Here is a 20,109-nt window from a genome sequence, read left to right as displayed (position 1 = left end):
AGTAGAATTGCTGTTGAAAAGTAAATTAATTTGCAAATAAAAATTTCACATATCTGATTCGCGTTGTTGCGTATGGGGTTGGCTCAGAGACATTGGAGTGGTGGGAGATGGAGGAACGACAAGTGCGCATCCAATAATTTGGGAGACGCAACTGAAGCCGCCATTTTTACACTGTTTCTGTCAGTTTCTCCCATATATATAAGAGGTTTGTTCGTTTGTCTTGCTCGATTGGTTTGGTGCAACACTGATGTGACGTCACGGTGTAAGCTGGAGTAATCAGTTTTTGATGCACTGGCATCTAACAAACGAACGCTTATTTAGGGTATAGTAAATAAATAACCAGCAAAAAACGTTTGTACTGCATCATGAGTGATAAATTTATTATTTATTATACAGGAAACTATTTTTCATTTACTTGTTGTATGACCTCTGCAATATTATCTTCCTCACTTGACGATCTACTTATAAATTGTTCAATAATATCATGAAATAAAAGTTCCATTTCCAATAATTTATTCATCGCAGATTCCCCACCTTGTTTTTTCAAAATGTTTATGGTTATGAGAACGGTCGTTTCACGTCTAATTTATGCTGCACTAAGTTGCTCGCACTAAAATGCACGAACAAAGTTTGTGCTGTTATGAACTAAAATGGGCAAATTGCACTACACAAACGAACGGAATGCATGCAGTTACAAACAGACAAACGAACGCATTTGGTACACCAGTGTTGATTAGTGCAGACAAACGAACAAACCTAAAGATTTGAATTTATATAAATTCGATTTAACTAATCCGTGCAAAAAATAGAATACATGTTACGTGCGTGAACAGTATTTGCTTGATTCGCGCGAGACACATGGTCAGGTCAGACATTTTTTTGTCCTAGACATGTGACACCGATGTTAAACCCTTAAATACAGTGAGTTTTTTTAAAATGCGAACATAGGAGTTTGCATGCAATGTGCAATTTCCCTATGTTCGATTTAAAAAAAAACACATCAATCTATGCGGTGTGCGCGGTTCACATTCCCAAATCGCACAACTTGTGTGACTATGAACAGCAACTCTATAGTCTTTATGATGAAGAGCACTCGGTAAGATTTTTTTAAAGAAGCCATGTGAGGCCATAGCAACTTTAGGATACATTTTTCTTAAATTTACGATAACTTGATCTCACATGCCACGCACTGACACCACAACTCATTGTGAACCAACCTTCAATTATTTGTAGGTCATGTGCACCTGGTATTCTACTAATTTGATCTATTCAATACATAAATGAAGAAAATAAGAAAATAAATACCGAAAACAATTACAATAAATGTTGGAAGTGTCCTCCTTGCCATTCTAAGCAATAACCTAACCGATTTCGTAATTAAATTTGACGGCGGTATTTTTAAAAATGTGACAGCTGTCAATTGTATCTACTACTCATTTGAACTACTCAATGATTGTTGTGTTTTTTTAAAAATCGAACATAGGGAAATTATACTATGCGATCAAAAATGAGTTGCCGTCGAGTTACCTTTGGAATTTTTGTTTACATGGGAAATCGTACTTAACTTGAACTTCCAAGGCGACTCGACAGCAACTCATTTTTGATCGCCCGTTATTGTATGCAAACTCCTGTTCGCATTTAAAAAAAAATGCACTGTATATCTTAGACTATGTGTAATATAATTTTCTTTCTATGGTTATGTCTCAAAAGGTTTATGCTTAGGGTTTATGCTTTATTCATTGGGTTTATGCATATATCTAAATAAACGTTTATTTAGATATATGGGTTTATGTCAATTTATGTAGCCTCGCAGTCTGGCACACCATTTATGTTGCTGTCTAGTGTCTTGGAGTTGGCGGCACTGAAACATTTCTAATCTGACATTCTTGGGTCTTGCATTTAGGTATTAAAACCCAAAAAGCATATCTTTCGTAAATTTTATGCGTTTTATTTTCATTTTTGGCAGTTCCGTTTAAGTATGTAAAACGTAATGAATTCCGAAGTCGAAGAGAATATTAGAAAAAATATACCATGGACTCAGCTACCTGCACACATCAAACAAGTACACACTTCCTCCCAGATCATCCCTAACACTTTATTTTACATTTTTTAGCTGCTGGGAAATTCGCCTAAAGAATATGGAAAGACTGTGGTTGCATTCAGTATTAAAAACCAACTTCGCTATCGAGGAAACTTGGGTTTGTTATTACCTACATTTTGTGCTCGTGCTTACAAAGCTCTTGTTGTTAGTTCGACAAATACTAAAAGATGAGAAGAGGTATTATGAGAGAGTTATTGCGTATAGTCGGGAAAGGCTTATGCTATTTCCATATCACCTGGCAGATATGGTCGTTAAGGGACTTAGAATAACTCCCTTTAATTACTACGTTTCTGTGGTTGAACGGTTAATGCAAGCTGAGAAGAGTTATGATACCCTACCTAACTTTACAGCGGCCGATTGTAAGTAACTTTCGATGGAAAGAAAATAATAGAGCTTTATAATTTACAATACAACATATCTAATCTACATATACTTCATGTCTTCTGTTGTTGTTTTATTTGTTGGCGCTCTTGGGCACTTTTTTTTCGGAGAATATGATTCTGTTATCAGAATTTCCGTAACACGCTAGTTGTAGAAGCTACAGGGTATTACTTTCTTATTTGTTATGGGCGCCATATTGGATTTTTGCTGAGATGGAGGCCAAAAAAACAATAATTTCAAAATCAAATGTTTCACGTTCACTTAACAAAACATCCACGGATAACTAGATCTTGCTGAATCAACATGGCTATGATGGCGATGCATTTAAATGAATTATTTCTTTTTTACCCTCTATTTCTTTCCGTAAAAATCCAATATGGCGCTCATAAGAAATAAGAAAGTAGTAGCCTGTAACTCACTGTTACAGAGATCCCAATGGTGAGCCACGATTTTATCCTGTATATGGCCGATTGTTAAGATCTAATTTCTTAAATAATCTTTGTCTAAACTATATGTGTACCTTTTGTATGTAGTTTAATCCTCGCACGACCACAAAATCTTAACATATAACCAATACGTTTTTTAATAATGTTTATTTTTAACACATTGAATTATTTGACATGAAAATTTTAGTGAGTTTTTTTTTTAAGACTGACCATAGGATTTTACCCGCTAATTTTTCAACCCCCTGTTAACTTTTGTCTTCAAGAAAATATTCAACCCAGTTTTGTAGTAAGTAAAGCTTTAGGGAGCTGATAAAGTATTGAAATAATTCCAATTTAATATCCACAAGTATGGAGAAATCTAGCAAAATTGTATATTATGTATCAAGTTTTATAAAGGACACTTTAGACACGAGTTTAATAACGAGTTCCTATACTGTATTCATTTTAAGAAGGTATCGGTAAAAAGCATAGGGAAACTTTAACCTTCAGTGTGATTGGTTGAAACACGAGTCAGTATTATGCTGAAACATAAAACGAGTGGCGAATTTTGCAAGCTGCTAGTTTCCAACTAAACTCTTGGAGTGTCATTAGCTGTTAATGTCAAAGATTTATTTCTGTTTGCAGTATTCGATATTTCTACTTTACAATAATTTGGTGCCGTTTTATATTTTTCCTGTGTGTGCGTATCTTCAAGCACAGCCGCCACAACGCCATCTACTACCTTCTTATAATGAATGCAGTATAGAGAAGTTTATAAAACGCGTTACATACTATACTTTTTCTATGAGAATTCTGTTGCCGCTTGCTTTATTTCAGAAGGGAGCAGCAGTAACATTTTTCTCTCCATTATCATTCTCTGTGCCCATTTTTGAAAAACAGGAATTCGCCTTACGATAAATGACAAACTTCAAACTGCCAACTTGATTTAGTCAACAAAATTCAAGCCGTGTTTAATAATAATAATAATTTTATTTAACCTTTTGTTTCCATTCCTAAAATGTAAAGGTAAGTCATTAACAATGAAACTTCGGGTGTGTTATAATGGTCGAAAACACCCGAACGGGCACCAGTCTGTATCTAATGAGTAGTCGTATTTAAAATGGCGCTTTACTCACTATATGTCAGTGCAAAATGTGACATTTTAGAGATGGGAGTAGAAAAAGATTTTTTCTAATTCCGTGTCTTTCAATTTGAAATTTTTAGTAGGCTAAGATTGCATTGTCAGTTGTAATTTTGATCTGACATTTGTATCGATTCAACAAACTTTTACAAGGAACGGAAGTTATTTTCATTCCAAAGTTTCACTTTATACAGAGTATTATTCCCCAATATGGGGTAAATAACTAGAAAACGTTAATATTAATAAAATAACAGCACTAGGTTTTGTAGTTTTTACAAAAATAAAAGGTAACGGGGGCTGAAAAAATTGACATGTAAAATCTTATGACCAGTCTTTAAAAAAAACTCACTGTATCTCACAACATAACAACTGAACAAGAACAACATTATGCAACTTATTAATTAGCTGCATTACATTCCCCCTTTAAGATGGAGCATTCGTCCCGGGCGACACTACTTATAGACGTGAAAATCTTCTAGTATCTTTGGGGGGCTGCCCTTGCAAAGGGGTCTAATGGGTATCGTATCAGAGTAATTGGTGTTCTCAACAAAAGCAGTTAGTGCTGAGGTGGATACATGCCCACTGGTGTATCCGGCGTTTTGATTGATGCTATTTGAAATGTGGAAAGGGATACTTTTTTTCACAATCACGTACGACCCGTCTTGTTTGGAGGCAAACTTTATAGTGTACGAAAGCGCTAAAACAATTAGAGCCCAACTAGCAATTTTCCTAGCGAAAGGAAGGCATTTAAGCCAAGAATAAACCCCCTTTATAATTAACGGAAAGAAAGGCTTACCTTGATTTATTGTTAAACAAAATTACGGAGAACAGATCGAAATTGATTTACTTAACACTTGCAAACGGTGCACTTTGGCCCTAAACTTGACGTAAAGCCGATTTCAAAACTTCCACAAACGTCATTCGGCTCTCAACGTGGCAAAAAGCTGGCGAAACCCTTCTTCCGAAAATCAAAATTACAACATTCAATCAAAAAGACTATCCCCTTAACGTATTTTATTAGGCCAAGAAAAATTAAGGTAGAATAATTTTTATGAATCAATTTCCTATCAGACACTAAGAGACTTAAATTCTAGGAAAAAATAATATTTCATCTCTCTTAACTATACAGAAAAGGCGATAAATCACATCCACCTGTCAATTAAATTAAGCATTTACATTTGATACCAGATAAAGACCAAACAAAATTCCCAGAAATTTCTACAATAAATAAAATGTAAACAAAAACAACCTTGACCGCTTTCTCGTATGACACATAATCCCCAGGCCGTTACATAGACCAAGGACAAGTTAATAAAATTTAATTACAAATGTTAATTAAACAAAAAAGAGACCCAATATACAGAACAACTGAACAAAATGAACATTTGCAGTAAGAAATTTTGTATATTATTCATCTGATTGTCCATAGAATCGTGAGTGCGAAAGGAGGGATTCGAGATATAAATGCTGATGATGGTGATGTTGTTTGCAATAGTTTGGGAACCAATTTCCAAAAATTTCAAATTGCCATATCTTTCTCGGTCACATATTGACATGTGAAAGTGAACTAGTTTCAAATTTGTTCACAAGCTAGTTATGTAAAGAGCATAATTGCTCTAACTACTACATTTTTGATCAGGGGTAGGGTATAGGGTTGCCTTTGTTCTTTCTCTTGTACTGTGAAGTTGTATTATCCTACTATTGTGTTCTTAGATGCTGATGTGATTTCATTTACTTTCTAGTAATGAGAACTACAACTGCAATGTTGCCATTGATACTAGAATTGTTTAAGGTTTAAGACTGCTCGGAATAGGAAGAAATGAATACATAGATATAATGAATCAGTCACGAAGCAACCGAGGGCGATTATTTGGTAAACGTAACGTGAAAGGGCTGCTTCCTAAAGTTCCTTGCGATATTCACATCGAACCATGGTGGAGAGTAGAAATAGGAATGGTACTTGAGGATGATGTTAAAGTACGCTGCAATTCTTTTAACAAAGCAAATTACGTACTTTTATTGTAGTTAGTGACTAGTGAAGAATTAGAAGTGATTGATAAATTAATTGATTATGGTTCGCATACCGCTGGCGTTCTGAACTTTCATATAGTACTCAGCCTATACAAGTAAGTCCAGCTCCCACCCAACATTGCTTTGATGATTAATTGTCTTTTAGGAAAGGATTAGTGTATCTGGATGTACCTGTTACAGCTATGGATCGAATTCAAGTTCCACCACTGCAAGGTTTTGTCATGAATAGAGTGTTGGGGGATTATTTTGAAACATTATTGTATAAAATATTTGTTTCAATTGACGAACATATGACAATAGGTGAAGTATGTACGACTATTCTTTATATTGGCAGTTTTATTATTTCATGAATGTTCATACCGTTCAAAATCCTCTTATTTAATAAAACTCCATTTTATTCATTAGTTTTAATACTAATTAAGACATTTTCAGTTAGCCAATGTTTTGCAAGTAGAAACTGATTTAGTGAAACACGCCGTATCTCTGTACAGTAGATTAAGTTTTGCTCGTAAATTGGGGGCCGAAACTGAGAATGACAAATCTATTCGTCATCCTTCATGGACTACCGTTCCCGCTATTCGTACACAGTAAGTGATAAGAAAAACTTTCAATATTTTTCATTATAAAGTTCGTAGAAAAATGGAGATTACGCCTTTAACGTTAAATTTAAATCAAGAAAATTATATTGATCTCGCTACAGACCTGCAATCACCCAGAAGTGAAACTCCCGAAAGTCCTTCAAATAACACACTGCCGAAAAGTGGACAAAGGATCGCCTTTCTTTTTGATTCCACTTTAACAGCGTTCCTTATGATGGGAAATCTATCCCCTGTAAGTGCCCGATTTGTTAAAAAATAATGTCAGCGTGTTTTGAAGGGTCTGAAAAAACATGCAGTAACAATGTTCGAGGTTGGAAAATTAAGTGACGAAAGTTTAGACAGTTTTCTCTCCGAATTAGAAAAGGTGTCCGTGCTTGATGCGGAAGGCGAGGGCGAAGCACGGCGATATTTTGATCACGCTGTAATTTTACGGTCGACGGTAATGGCATTGCGAAAGTTACCAAGTGCAGGTCTTGATTTAGTTCGTCTTGAAAGCCTACATTCCTTAGATGAAGCAACTTACACAAGGTTGCTCCAGAAAAAATATAAGTAAGTATTAACTTCCACTGTTATGTCTGTAAGTAACTATTTAGTGTGGAATGTCTTGCAAATTGGTAGAGTGTAGCGTAGGTAACATAATAAACCAAACTAGATTTTTCCCCTAAAATTGTAAGCAGAAGAAACAGAATAGTATTCGTAAAGTATTTAATATAAAATAATGCAAAAAATAAATAAACAAAAGCAAACAGAAGTAATTCTATTAATTAGGTTGAAATCAAATTTTGTAAAAAAAAATGAATTGTGTAAAGGACTGTAGGTGCGGTAATTAACAAAAGTAATAATCGTCAAATAGGTAAACTCTGCACCATAAGTAACCAACATGGCTATAACTTCGAGCTTACGGTTTCTTCAAGGAGGAGATACTTTAATTTTTTGGTTCACGTGCACAATATATTCAAATGTTGGTTGCGTATGCGTATAAAGAAGAAGGATTTAGCTATCCGGCGATCATTACTTTTGTCAATGACTGTACAATGCTTATCAAAGTTGTCAAAGATTTGAACTTTTTCGCGTTCGTTGGTTTGATTGATAGTTGCATGTGCGTTGGATCAAGCATGAAACAATTACGCCTACTCAGACGGTAGAATAATGTGCTCATTTGTAAATGGGATTATGATAACTTCAAGTTTTCGAACGTCAAAGGATTATAAACGCAAAATTTGTACGTGATATTATTCTTAGAATTGATATAACATTTATTTTAATCAATATGTAAAATATTTGGGACGTGTGAGGCAGTGGCGTAGCGTTGGAGGGGGGGGCGGAGGGGCGATCCGCCCCGGGCGCCACTTTAGTTGGGGCGGCAGCGTCATATCTGCTAATAATATCCCGGGGCGCTTTTATAAATAGCTAAAAGTAGAAAATTACTTAAAAAATCTTGCGAAAATACCTGACGAAGAGACTTCTGGTATGCATACAAAAGTTTAAACTGCTGTTCTCAATATACTCCAATCCCTGCTCCAATCTTTTAAACAATGTCTATCAAGCAAATCAAATATCATTATCGCCTTTGAATTTCTTGCGATTCTAGGTTCGACTTCAAAAGCAGTGTTGGGTATATGCTTTTTACCACATTACAAGAAACATTAAAAATATTATTCTGCCTATCTGTCTTTATTGTAGTGTATGTTGTTCATTTGCTACATATCATATAGGTATCAAACGAAAGCTTTATAGATATAATGTCAAGAGATGAACCCCCCCCCCCCTAAACAATCGCTCGCTCTAAACTTACTCAAATCCATAAGAAATTTGAACTATTTTTTAAAATAAACGATAGGGAACTCAAAATCACCAGCTCCTAAAATATAGGGCGGCAAGCCTTGATAGCCCCCCGGGTGCCAACGATCTACGCTACGCCACTGGTGTGAGGTAATGTTGTAGTGATAGGAACTCTAATACCGCATCTCAGACGTTCGTTGGTTTGCTTGATTAACTAATTTTTTCATTAGATTTGTATGAAAAATTCATCACACTATGTACAGGGTGTTTTTTTGGGAGCTTTAGTTAAACGTTTCTGGGAAAGTAAAATAGGTAGGTTTTTGAAAATTTGTACTTAGGAGTTACTCTGAAGGCCGAATCGATGTAAAATATTTTCAAAATGGCCGCACTTCCGGAAACACCGGTAGTAGCTAGTGACTTCGTTATTTTAAATAGCAACCCCTATTTTTTATTGGATTTTTTTATTTTACGTGAAAGTTCAGTTCTTTTGATACCCATATGTCGATATCTGCCATTTTTGGTTTTTAAGTTATGACTTTAAGAAAAAAAATGGCGGATGCAGATGGTACCTTGATAATTGATTACTTGAAAACGGTTGTAGTCATGGCAACTTATTTTTATAAGTGCATAGAGAATGAATAGGGCTTTCTTTTAATGCACCTACCCCCCAGAGATAATTTTTTGCTTAAACTTTTCTTTCGTGACTTTTAGGGCATTGTCCTTCCAGGTAATCCTTGCACGGTTAATTTTACGTGAATTATATGTCATTTTAAGGAAATTGGCGTTAAATTACCTATCCTAAATAAGATTATAATAACCGTCAAGGTTGGGCGGTTACCCAGGCGAACGTACAGAAAATCCAAATGACCAAAATTTAACTAGTAAGTCCCTTAACCATTGTCCGCCTATTACTGAAAACAGAATTGGAAAATTCGAAACCGTTCGCGTGTTATCATGTACACAAGCGGGCAGAGTTATCATGGATATACACGGAAAGACGGGCAGAAAGTCCAAAATCATGAACTCATTCTCATTCTGATATTTTTAATCAGTGATTAACCTTAATCATCGTTTGTAAAACCGGGCATAAGTTTAACACACCTGCATAACTATACAATAGCCTGGTGTGACTTGTTAAATTCTATTATCTTTTATAAAACTTAATAAGTCACACCTGCAAATTTCATACAATTTAAATGCGGTATCAAATTAAATAAAACAGTCTTGCCCGCCCATCTCATCTCAAAGATGACTTCATCTGCAACGTCACCAGTCTTTCTCAAAAACGTAAAGATTCTCAAAAGTAAAATTATGTGTGGTATCACAGGAATGGTTGTCAATTGTCAAAATTAAGTAACCTCACACGCAACACTGTGATACGTAGCCAAGAAATTATCTAAGGAAATTATGCATTGCGCAATATTGTTACCTCGGTATTAACGAAAATGGTAAGAATGTTGCATTATGTCACTCGCACATTATGGATTAATTGTGTGGGGAAGCAAGGGATGCCACGCGTCGTGTCTTTAAACTTATTGCGCGTGATTTAAAAACAATATACACGTGTTTCTAATATACTATTTTTTGTTTCTGATTTTTTGTTTGTTTAACCTTTAGAGTTGGCAATTCTAACTTTTTGTGAGGTTATATTCATTCTGATCCCTTACTTTGCTCTTGTTTATGACTTTATGAGCAATTAAATTTCATGGGATGCTGTTGTCCTTCCACGTTGGGTATGGATCTTATAGGTACCCCTTCCCCTCAAAATAATGAAATCTTAACTTAATTCAGTCACGATTTAATGTGTGCCACAATGGTCTAGTGACTAGGCTATCCAGCTTGCACTCTGGCAGATCAAATTCGATTCTTTGGTCACCAAAATGCTTATCCAACTACTTTATTTTTAGAAAGCGCGCAATATGACGCAAACCCACTATTTTCGTCGAACTATAGATATACACAAAAAACAGATTGCTAACGTTATGCATTTTATAGGTAACACCATTGATTATGTGTGTATAACTTGGACCATATAGTACATGGACTGCTATTAGCCCTATGCTTTCAATACAAAATGGGTGGTCACGGATAGAGGGCACTGTAGTCGTGGGTATGTGAATCTCAGGGTAAACTAAGGTCGTATGAACACCTCTCCGATCGCGTAAAGAGTAGCTTTTATGGTAACCGCGTAGTACGGGAAGCTTTAAATACTCTTATTATCTTCTATACGTCCACAAATAAGAATAGGTTTGCTTTTTTTCTATATCTAGGCGATTAATTAATTGACGTTTGTTAATTTATAGGTTGACAGTCTCAAATCGTATCTAATTGGACAACCTTGGACAGACTCGTTTACCCTGAAACTCACATACCCAGGCAATGTCCTTGACCATATTTTCGTTACAATTAGCAGTCCATGTACTATATGGTCTAAGGTGTATAATCAATGGTAACACATTTAGGTATATTTAAAAGCGACCTCTACTGAGCATCAGTATAAACTTAAACATATACCGTTTAAAACTGTAAAATGACCCTTATGGATATATGCATTTGATATCAGTCTGTTTAATTGAACAGTGGAGTTACTCATTTGCTTTAATTTTTTGCAGCGACATCTAATGCATAATCCATAAGTGTACACGTACAGTTTGGATTAAGGTTCGACACTTTTATGGTTTGAAAACTCGGCAAAATCTTCACCAATAACTTTCTTTGCTTTTAACTAACACTCGGTTATCATTGATTGATTGATTTGAGTAATTACGCAACCTAATTAAGTATGTTATTAGTTATGTGTGGTATCACAGCATTTTATCGCCTTAAATTTGATTAAAAGTACAATTCTACAAAATAAAGCGATTTCTCGCGTGTTAATTTTACATAAATATGAATTAGGTATAGACCAACATGAACCATTATGTGTACCTAATGGTCTTTGTTGGTTAGCTACTGTATTAACACCAATTTTAGGCTATTAGTTTCAATGGCACCACTCAGCAGAGAAGTGCGACCTGTTTCACTACTATCTCCTCCACATTTGGGACCACCTGTACCTGAAGTAAATTCAATATGGTTTAAAATGTTTCTCTATCATATGACTGGATATGGACCACCTTCACTACTGCTAGTCAAAGGCGAGTTCCTTACTACCTGCGGTTCAATTGTAAGAGCTTTTCTTGTAGGTACCCAATTGAAGCAATTACCTCGAATGTTTTTGGGTTTTTCAAAGTTCTTGGTAATGGCTTGGTTACACGAACCCGCCGTTCTTCCTGTAGCAAATATCATGTATGTAAATGCGGCTTTACAGTACTCGCCAGTGCTACTGCAAGCGTACGGAGTGCATCAATCTGCTCAAGTTCACATTAAACCATTCCCGTTTGAAAAAGATACAAACATTATGTGCCATGGTAGGATTACAATATTGCATTTATCGTTTATGTAATTTCTTGTACAGGCGAAGGTGTCCACGCAATTCCGTGGGCTAAACATCCAGCTGTACAACGATTGTCTGGTCTTGTGGATCTAGAACAAAATTGTGGGTATCTAACCTTCGTTAATATTGGGGTGAGAGATCTAGGATGTCCGAACAGGGACCCCATCGTCCGCCTAGGACGGCAGAAAGTAAACCCTAATAATCCTGGTAAAATAGTCAATTTATCATAAATATATACTAATGCATTCATTTTAAGGGGTGGCAAAATTGCATAAAAGCAATGTAAAAAAAGCATCAGAACCAACAACGTTCGCAAACGAAAATTTTAGCTTTACAAATCGCTCTAACGAAATAAATCAAAATGAAATTGTAACTGACAACCCGGAAAAGCAACTACAATCACCCGTCGAGTCTCATTTCGCGGTTACACCCGTTCATAGCAGTGAAAGATCGTCTCCTGCAAATGGATTTATGCACCAAGATTCGACAGAACTCTTAAAGGAGGAATTAGATTTGTTGGATAAAGATACGATTCTTTCTCAAGAGGTCAAAGAAAAACCATTAAATCAAAGTATACAAAGCCTCTACTCGTTTGAGACTCTTTTAAGTCCAACAGATGAAAATATTAGTATGTTTTCGAGGCAGGGTGATTCTGACCCACCAAGTAATAAAGCAACTGATGAGAATAGCGTAAATAAGCCGGTTGAAGAAGAAGCAAATGGTGAGGTGTGTAGATGAAATTTGTGGAACACTAGTCTTTAGTTTATACGAAATGATTATTAAAGTTAGTTTTTTACATATAGATGTGGACTTTGTTGGACTGCCACTTTGGAATACCGTTATTTGATGCAGATGCCAATACGAAAATATGTGATGCCATTGTCTCAGGAGGATTATGTCACTCTTCTAGGTGAGTTTGAGGTTAAAATCACAAAACAAAGTGTATATGAAGGTTCATTTTTGGGAACATTATCTTGCGTATGCTTGCACTACTGTGGTTGCATGTCTCTACGCCCTCTGTGAGTGTATTGTCAAACTTTCCATTTGAACCAAGAGTCGGAGAATTATAATGAAGTAATACTCAAAAAATTGATTTCAGTCTCACACACTTAACCGAATCTAGTCGAATGCTGGGAACATCTTTGTTAGAATTTATCTCTCAATGTCAGGTAAGTTTTTTTTTAATTTTTGAAAAACATCATGGACGCTATTCTTGACGTCACTCGAATTGGTTCGTATTTGTGTTAAAACTATGTATGAACATTCGCATACAAGTATCATTTACTATTCCCTCTGTAACGCTTGTCATTTCAATTAGAATGATATGTTTGGCAACGTAGAGTTTGCTAGTAGTAAATAGCTTCATAGTTTAGATTAGGAAAGAGTATGGATCATCATGGTGAATTGTGCAGGTTATGGATGCAAAATCCGGAGTGAGAAGGAGGATCCAGGAATTTCATTTCAGACATAAATATTGAAAATGTGCCTAATGCCGTTACCACGTATTTTCCTATTTTTCATCATAAAGCTTTTTCTTGGAATATTCTTTATTTAATATGTTAAAATTCATCGTTTTGGTTCAAAAAACGAATGATCTTGATAAATACATAGAGTCAAGAATAGGGCCCCTGTTCGTATGCACATGGCACTTACTTATCTGAGTATTTAAACTTGTCAATTTTAATAAGTGCCTCTTTCAGTATTATCCAGGTGAAAACATGGGCATAATAAAACGTGGCAGGCTCACCCCTCTTCCCAGGCACAATTTAATGTTTGACAATGGCAGAGTTTGTGAATGGGGTGGAAAATAATAGAGAAGACAAGAATATTTATATTTTCCATACTTATAGCTACAGTCAGTATTTACAAATTGTTTTATGTAGGTTATTTTAATTTTAAAATGTTGTTATATTTTAATTATGTTAAATATTGTATATATTGTATATTTCAATGTAGATAAGTAAGCTAAAATAGATGATTCTTATACTGAAGTTTAATTCATTATCCAAGGTGTCAGGTCAATGTTGTGTTTGGTCGATCACTATTTGTTAATTTGGTTGGATAGTTCCGTAGAATAATACACGTGAACCATCCTTAAATTTATGTCGTATGGTGTATGCAATTTTGGGTCTGATGCCCTTTTTTCCAAGCCACAATTTTTCGTGGCAGTGAAAACCGGAACTGAGATGGAATGCACTACAATTTGCTTATATAGTAAACGACAATTGTTCTAGAAAGATCGGGATGTTATTGAATCACATTCGCCTTCGCTCTTTATCGCCGATGACTAATCTTTCATGGCGCCTCGACGTCTATCGGGATTTCTGGAATATTCGCTACACTTCCCCCCCCTTAAAACTGTTGCGTCGGCTGACCGTTGTAGCGGAGACACAGTCTTAGACAACTCGGGTTCCGTAACGCGAACTTGTGGCAGTACTAGCACGACGACCTCCTCCTTCATCTTCCATTCTTGAAGAAAAAGCAATCCATCGTCTTACAAATCGGTTGCGGGGTTCCTCTGGAGAACAAACCAATAATTCTACTCCGGTACCCCGGAATACCGCTTCCAGCATATTGCGCACAATGCGCCAGTCCACTTTAGAAATGCTAACTTGGTAACGCCATGCATTTGTAGTTCTCGTTCCAAGTGCTGTAGCGCATTCCAAAAAATCTTCGTAACTAGGCTTATCACAAGACCGGTCGTTTGTCTCGAGATAATAAACAAATTGTTCCTGCTCCTATAGGCCTCTACTGCAATACCATGGCTATTGCAACCATTATACAGGGTGGCCATTTGAAAACGAAACAGAGCCTATTTTGGGAACCTCAAAACATTAACGAAAAAATCCTCGGACCCGTCAATTTTTGATTCAAAGGAGAACAATTTTTTTGGTAGCTAAGGACAAAGCCCTAACGGGGGTGACGACCGCTCCTAATTTGCCTAGCCGATACAGGGGCTAATAAAAGTTAAAAACGTGTCAACATTTTCTTATGAAAAAATATGCTTGTAAATTAATTAGTTAAATAACAACAATTAATACAACAATAAATACAAAAAATGTTGTTATCGTACATTCTGAACTGTACTTTTTTTTGTTCTTTTTTTTTCTTTTTAATATCTGTAGGTGGCTATGACGAATGTTCCTTTTTCCTAAACGGTACTGTGAATCGTCACAACTGTCGCTATTGGGCTGATTCAAATCCCAGAATATTTCGTGAGGTGCATACACAATGTCCCGAAAAATTGAATGTTTGGGCTGGCATTTTTGGTAACCATATCGTAGGCCCCTTCTTTGTACCTGGCAATCTAACAGGAGAGATGTACCTGGAGTTATGAGAAAATACAATTCATCCAGCATTAGTGCAGATACTAGAAAATAACGAGTAGGTACTTGAAAAATCGTCTAGTATTTCAGCAAGATGGTGCGCCACCCCACTATGCTGCAAGGGTTCGTCAATATTTGGACCAAACGTTTCCAGGACAATGGATTGAAAGAAGAAGAGGAGCGAATGGCCTCCTCGTTCCCCGGACTTTCCGTTAGATTTTTTTAATGGTGACATTTAAAAATTAAAATTTATACTAGTCAGTCAACATCGCTAGAGAACTTGCGACAAAGAATAATTGATGAATGTCGTCAAATCACCCCAGAAGTTTTTGAAAATGTACGGGAGAGGTTTGAACAAAACCTGTATTATTGTATGGAAGTCGAAGGCCAACATTTTTAATATTTACTTGATTGATTTTAGCTTTAAGCACTTAAAATAAAATTGATTAAAATGAGTTATAATCTACATAAAAATACCTTCAAAATAAGGTATCACTCGACCCCCCATTCGATTTAAAATTTTGGGGGCAGTTGTCACCCCCGCTATGGCTTTGCCCTCAGGGGGGCGAAACTAGCAAAAAATAGTTCCCCCTTGGATGAAAAATTGACGGGTCCCAGGATTTTTTCGTAAATGTTTTGAGGTCCCCAAAATAGGCTCTGTTTCGTTTTCAAATGGCCACCCTGTAGGTCACAATACAGTAAAAATATGACAAAACCGTAGAGGCGGTAAATTACCACCTATGCTATAAAGTATAAGGTATACTTTAAAAGTATACCTTATTATGCTATAGTGGGGGACGTGCCCACATGAATGTTAATTGAACTAATTTAATGTTATAATTTACGCAAAATTTCTTGAACTCTACACATTGAAATTGTGGTCCATTGTCAGTTTTAAGAAAGGTTGGAATTCCAAATTTTGTAACGAAGGACCCGTTTTCCGCCTTGAAGTTTCATACCCGAAGTTATGACCACACTGTATATTTGTGAAGTTTGTTGAACACCCGGTCTCTAGAAGCGTTTTAAGTTGGCTTTCTCGGGCGCTTTTTACTAAGTAGTTTCTGAATTTGCTTATGTACTCTTTTCTATGTACATAGACCTAACCCAAGATAGATTTTGTTTTCTATGATCTCTTGGAGACGAGGAGTGAGCTTTATGCGTTTCCATTTTGTTGAATTGATGAATATTATGATAATTGCTTCAGATCACACCTACTAAGGGTGACTTTTTCCTGATATGGAGTCAGTTAATTCCCACATGGCGCAACACTGTCCAAAATACGTGAGCCTAAAACTATTTAATCATCTGCCCCACGACCTACAAGAACAGGAAACCTCAATCAACAAAATTTTTGATATATGGCAAATGGCCTCATCGTTAATCATCCTTTTTATTCAAATAGCCGAATATCTATGTTCTTCATTTTGACTGTGTTCCTATTGTTACAGTATTGTTTTATTTAAATTTGTAGATCTATTTATTATACATTTGACAGCTCATATTACTCTATGGAAAGCATATACGTATTATGCATGATCTAAGATGGAAAGAGGAAAATAAAAAGAATAAGAATAATTGAATAGCCTTGAATTTGCATAAAAGATTGTCCTCTCCCATGCCTACAGTTTACGACTGCGTGGCACAAGTATTATCCCATTGAGCAAATTTCAATATTTAAACGAGAATTTATTGTTGTAGCTTAAATAAATTAAAATAAAAGCATTCTGTCATTCTATCTTGCCATACTTCTACTGGACGTGGTAAAATCTTAATCGTAAATATCGCTTTTTTTTTACAGAAAAACACATCCTTTTGTTATGAAGGATAATGAGCTCTTAGTAAAAAGAAGGCATGGGATGTTAAAGATAAAATAGCTACTTTAAAGGAACTAAAGCAAAGAAATCTATAAAATCAGTTTATTTATCCAAAGTATATAGTACACGGATGTAATATTAACTAAGTCTACAAGTAAAATATTCTCGTTTACTCTGTAAGCATGCGACATGTAAACTAAATGATTAAAACTTAAATGTAAATAATAAGAGTGTAAGACTAATTAAAAGAAGTTACCTAAAATCAGTACTTTTTACAATAAAAAACGTACTAAAATTTTTCAAATGATTTTTGTGAATGTACAATAATGAAAATCTACTTGTATATGTCTACTTTCTTGTAGGCGGTCACACGGATAAGGTTAAAGGTGGTGGTATTCTGCCAAAGACATTTTAATTTAACACAATTTCTCAAACGATATTTTAAATTCCTAATTTTTAACATTCAGTTATATAACTGTCTGTTTGTGATAAATCTTTAGCATAAAATTTAGAATACCAGATACCACCACCTTTAACCTTATCAGTGGCCACCTACAAGACAGTGGCTATTTAAATTAAAACTTATAAAGCTACTGTTACCTTTAGCAAGGATGTTAAAAACATAAATTACTTAAAAATCACAGACATGTAAGACACTTTTGTAGTTGATTTTTGAAATTTTGGCGATAGTGTATTCTACCTCTTAACTATATAAAACCAGTATCTTGCATTAAAAAGAGATATAGCTAACAATATTAAAATAACTATTTACAGGGCATTTTGTAAATACATATTACATTAAAATTACAACATTTTTAACAAGTGTCAAGGCACGTGATAAGTTACAAATAAATTTTTATTTAAAATATTGGCGTCATTCTGGTTAAGGTTAATATTGCCATTACCAAACATATTCTACTACGCAAATGTACACGGTACATTTGCCGCCATTCGACAGTTTTTCCGATATACTATTTTCGAAATGCAAATGAGATCTTAGAATATGTCATGTTAGGGGAATAGCTTAACCTAAACAGGACTTTAGTGTCCTCGACTCTCAAATATAAACGGCGTCGACACCTTTATTTGTCTGATGTCCGGAGGTGTGGTATGTATTCGGGCTGGTGATATTTTCCGACCAATCGGATACACACGAGTGGGGAGAGCTCGACGACCAGTGGCCCGGACTTTCCGGACTGGGCGTGGGGAAGTTGTCCGGTCCTAAATGCTGCGGAGTAATATCGGAATGTTGAGATGGAGGCGTTAGAAAGTAATTCTGTTGAAACTGCTGCGGATGCAACGTGGGCGGCGTGACGCTGTGCGGCTGCGCGGACGTGTACGCTAGGGATAACTCGAGTCCCGCTTGGCTAAAATCGAAACCCATCGGGAGATTTTGAGTTTGTGGCACTCCGCCGTGCTTTTGCTGGGTGGCGGCTCTCATTGCAGCTATGTGGGTCGGGCTTGTCGGTAAAGACGGACGCGATTTTGCAGGCGAAGGAGATCCGTTATATGCTTGAGGTGACAATGACATGTTTGATTGAACCGAATGGGGTGGCGATTGGTTGGAGTAAGGAGGACTAAGCGTATTTGGTTGTAACTGCCTTTGTAAGATTAGCTGATCTTGGAAATTTGATAGTGTGAAAGGCCCATAATTTTCCAAGTTTAGAAGATTATGAATGGACTGATTGGTTTTTATGACATCTTCATAACTTGGTGGTTGTTTATTACTTATTAATCCTTCTAAGGCAGACGCCATTCCCATGTTGGAATAAATCGAACCCGTATCGTAAGGGCTGGGCAGCGAATTATTGGTCATGGGTGATTCCACAGGACTAAGTGTGGAATTGACAGAATCGATGCTGTGCGGAATTTCAGTGTGGTTTACGCTATTTATGCCCTTTTTCTGACATTTCTTTATACTAGGTTTACGTCTTATACTCCCTCCAGTGTTTGCACCTTCTATTTCTGGACTTGCCGGATCTAAAGGTCCATTGTGACCCATCTTACTTGGCCTCTTCGATTTCTGTCTTTTAGCAACTATAACGGTGGGCTGCTGAATCATCTGTCCATTTGAGGATGCTGTAACAATTTATTATTATTATTATTTGATTCATAAAATTAATAAGGTACAACAAATGTACAATTACCTGGAGTAGTGACTACTTATTTATTTTTACTAAGATGGAGACAATTTTCTGCAGGGTGATTTCATCAAAACATAACTTGAGACTAAACGAATGATTGATATGAACACAAGGACACTAGCCTACAAGAGGATGGTGCCGGGTTCAATCCTTGGGCCCACCAACACATTACCTTTGGCGTTTTTACCAGCACGTTAATAAGGGAAGTATTACATTGGGGTAAAAAACGATCCTCTACTTTTTTAAAAGAAATACACGTTTTAGAGCACCAGGAATCCGAATCAAACAAAATATTGATGATCTCGGTCGATCTGTCTGTCTGTACTCGCATTTCCAGCTAAACCAATTGGAACCAAATTTGGTATGCATAGGCTTAGGCATAAAAGGAAGAGCTACAAAGATTGTGGGCAGAATCGAGGTATTATTACTTGTTGGAGAACCCCTGTAGCATCTAAAGCAGTTTGATAAGAGGGCTCCACCTATCGATACAAAGTTTATTCACGCAAATTTGACGCGCTGGGATTGGGAAATTCCATTCATTCTCAGCAAATGGTGTGTCAATTTCCTTAAGGTGGATTGTATATTAAATAAGAAGCTTTTCTATCACCTGTAGACACACAGGTTAGATGCGTGGATTTCCTTTCTCTTTTGATTTGTTTTAGGTGATCATTGCAACGTCAACGTGGAGAGCTCCTTCAGCCATTTACCCACAGGTAAGATTTCTCTTTTTCTTTGCGTTTTCTATATCGAAACAATTATTAAGTGTTGTCATATTGTGTGGGGAGACTTTTGTGTATTCTGCCCTGTAATTTGTATGCGATCATTGTTGAATTGGGGGGTTTTGGATGTTTAATTGGCTAATGCTCAGTTTCACAAACAATGATTAAGGTTAATCACCGATTCAAAATATTAGAATGGGAAACAAATGG

The 20,109-nt window shown here is 36.1% G+C and overlaps 1 protein-coding gene across 2 annotated transcripts; it reads left to right on the top strand.

Moving 5' to 3' along the window:
• The first annotated feature begins 1,726 nt into the window (after positions 1-1,726).
• LOC116177497 (protein FAM91A1) lies at positions 1,727-13,887 on the top strand. Of its 2 annotated transcripts, XM_031496494.1 has the most exons (17): positions 1,727-1,903; positions 1,967-2,062; positions 2,114-2,198; positions 2,251-2,460; positions 5,841-6,025; positions 6,074-6,174; positions 6,225-6,384; positions 6,512-6,666; positions 6,715-6,910; positions 6,956-7,227; positions 11,434-11,597; positions 11,646-11,870; positions 11,918-12,103; positions 12,153-12,622; positions 12,700-12,806; positions 12,996-13,065; positions 13,597-13,887. In XM_031496494.1, exons 2-17 carry the CDS (start codon positions 1,991-1,993, stop codon positions 13,705-13,707), a joined length of 2,769 nt encoding a protein of 922 aa, XP_031352354.1. In that variant the 5' UTR covers positions 1,727-1,903; positions 1,967-1,990; the 3' UTR covers positions 13,708-13,887. The 2 variants fall into 2 exon arrangements, with proteins under 2 accessions (XP_031352354.1, XP_031352346.1); XM_031496486.1 differs by having other exon boundaries at positions 1,727-2,062.
• The last annotated feature ends 6,222 nt before the right edge of the window (positions 13,888-20,109 follow it).

Source organism: Photinus pyralis, unplaced genomic scaffold (assembly GCF_008802855.1).
Source record: "Photinus pyralis isolate 1611_PpyrPB1 unplaced genomic scaffold, Ppyr1.3 Ppyr1.4_LG1, whole genome shotgun sequence".
Taxonomy (NCBI): Eukaryota; Metazoa; Arthropoda; class Insecta; order Coleoptera; family Lampyridae; genus Photinus; species Photinus pyralis.
Note: the sequence above shows the minus strand (reverse complement) of the source record. Positions and strands in the feature narration are given on the sequence as shown.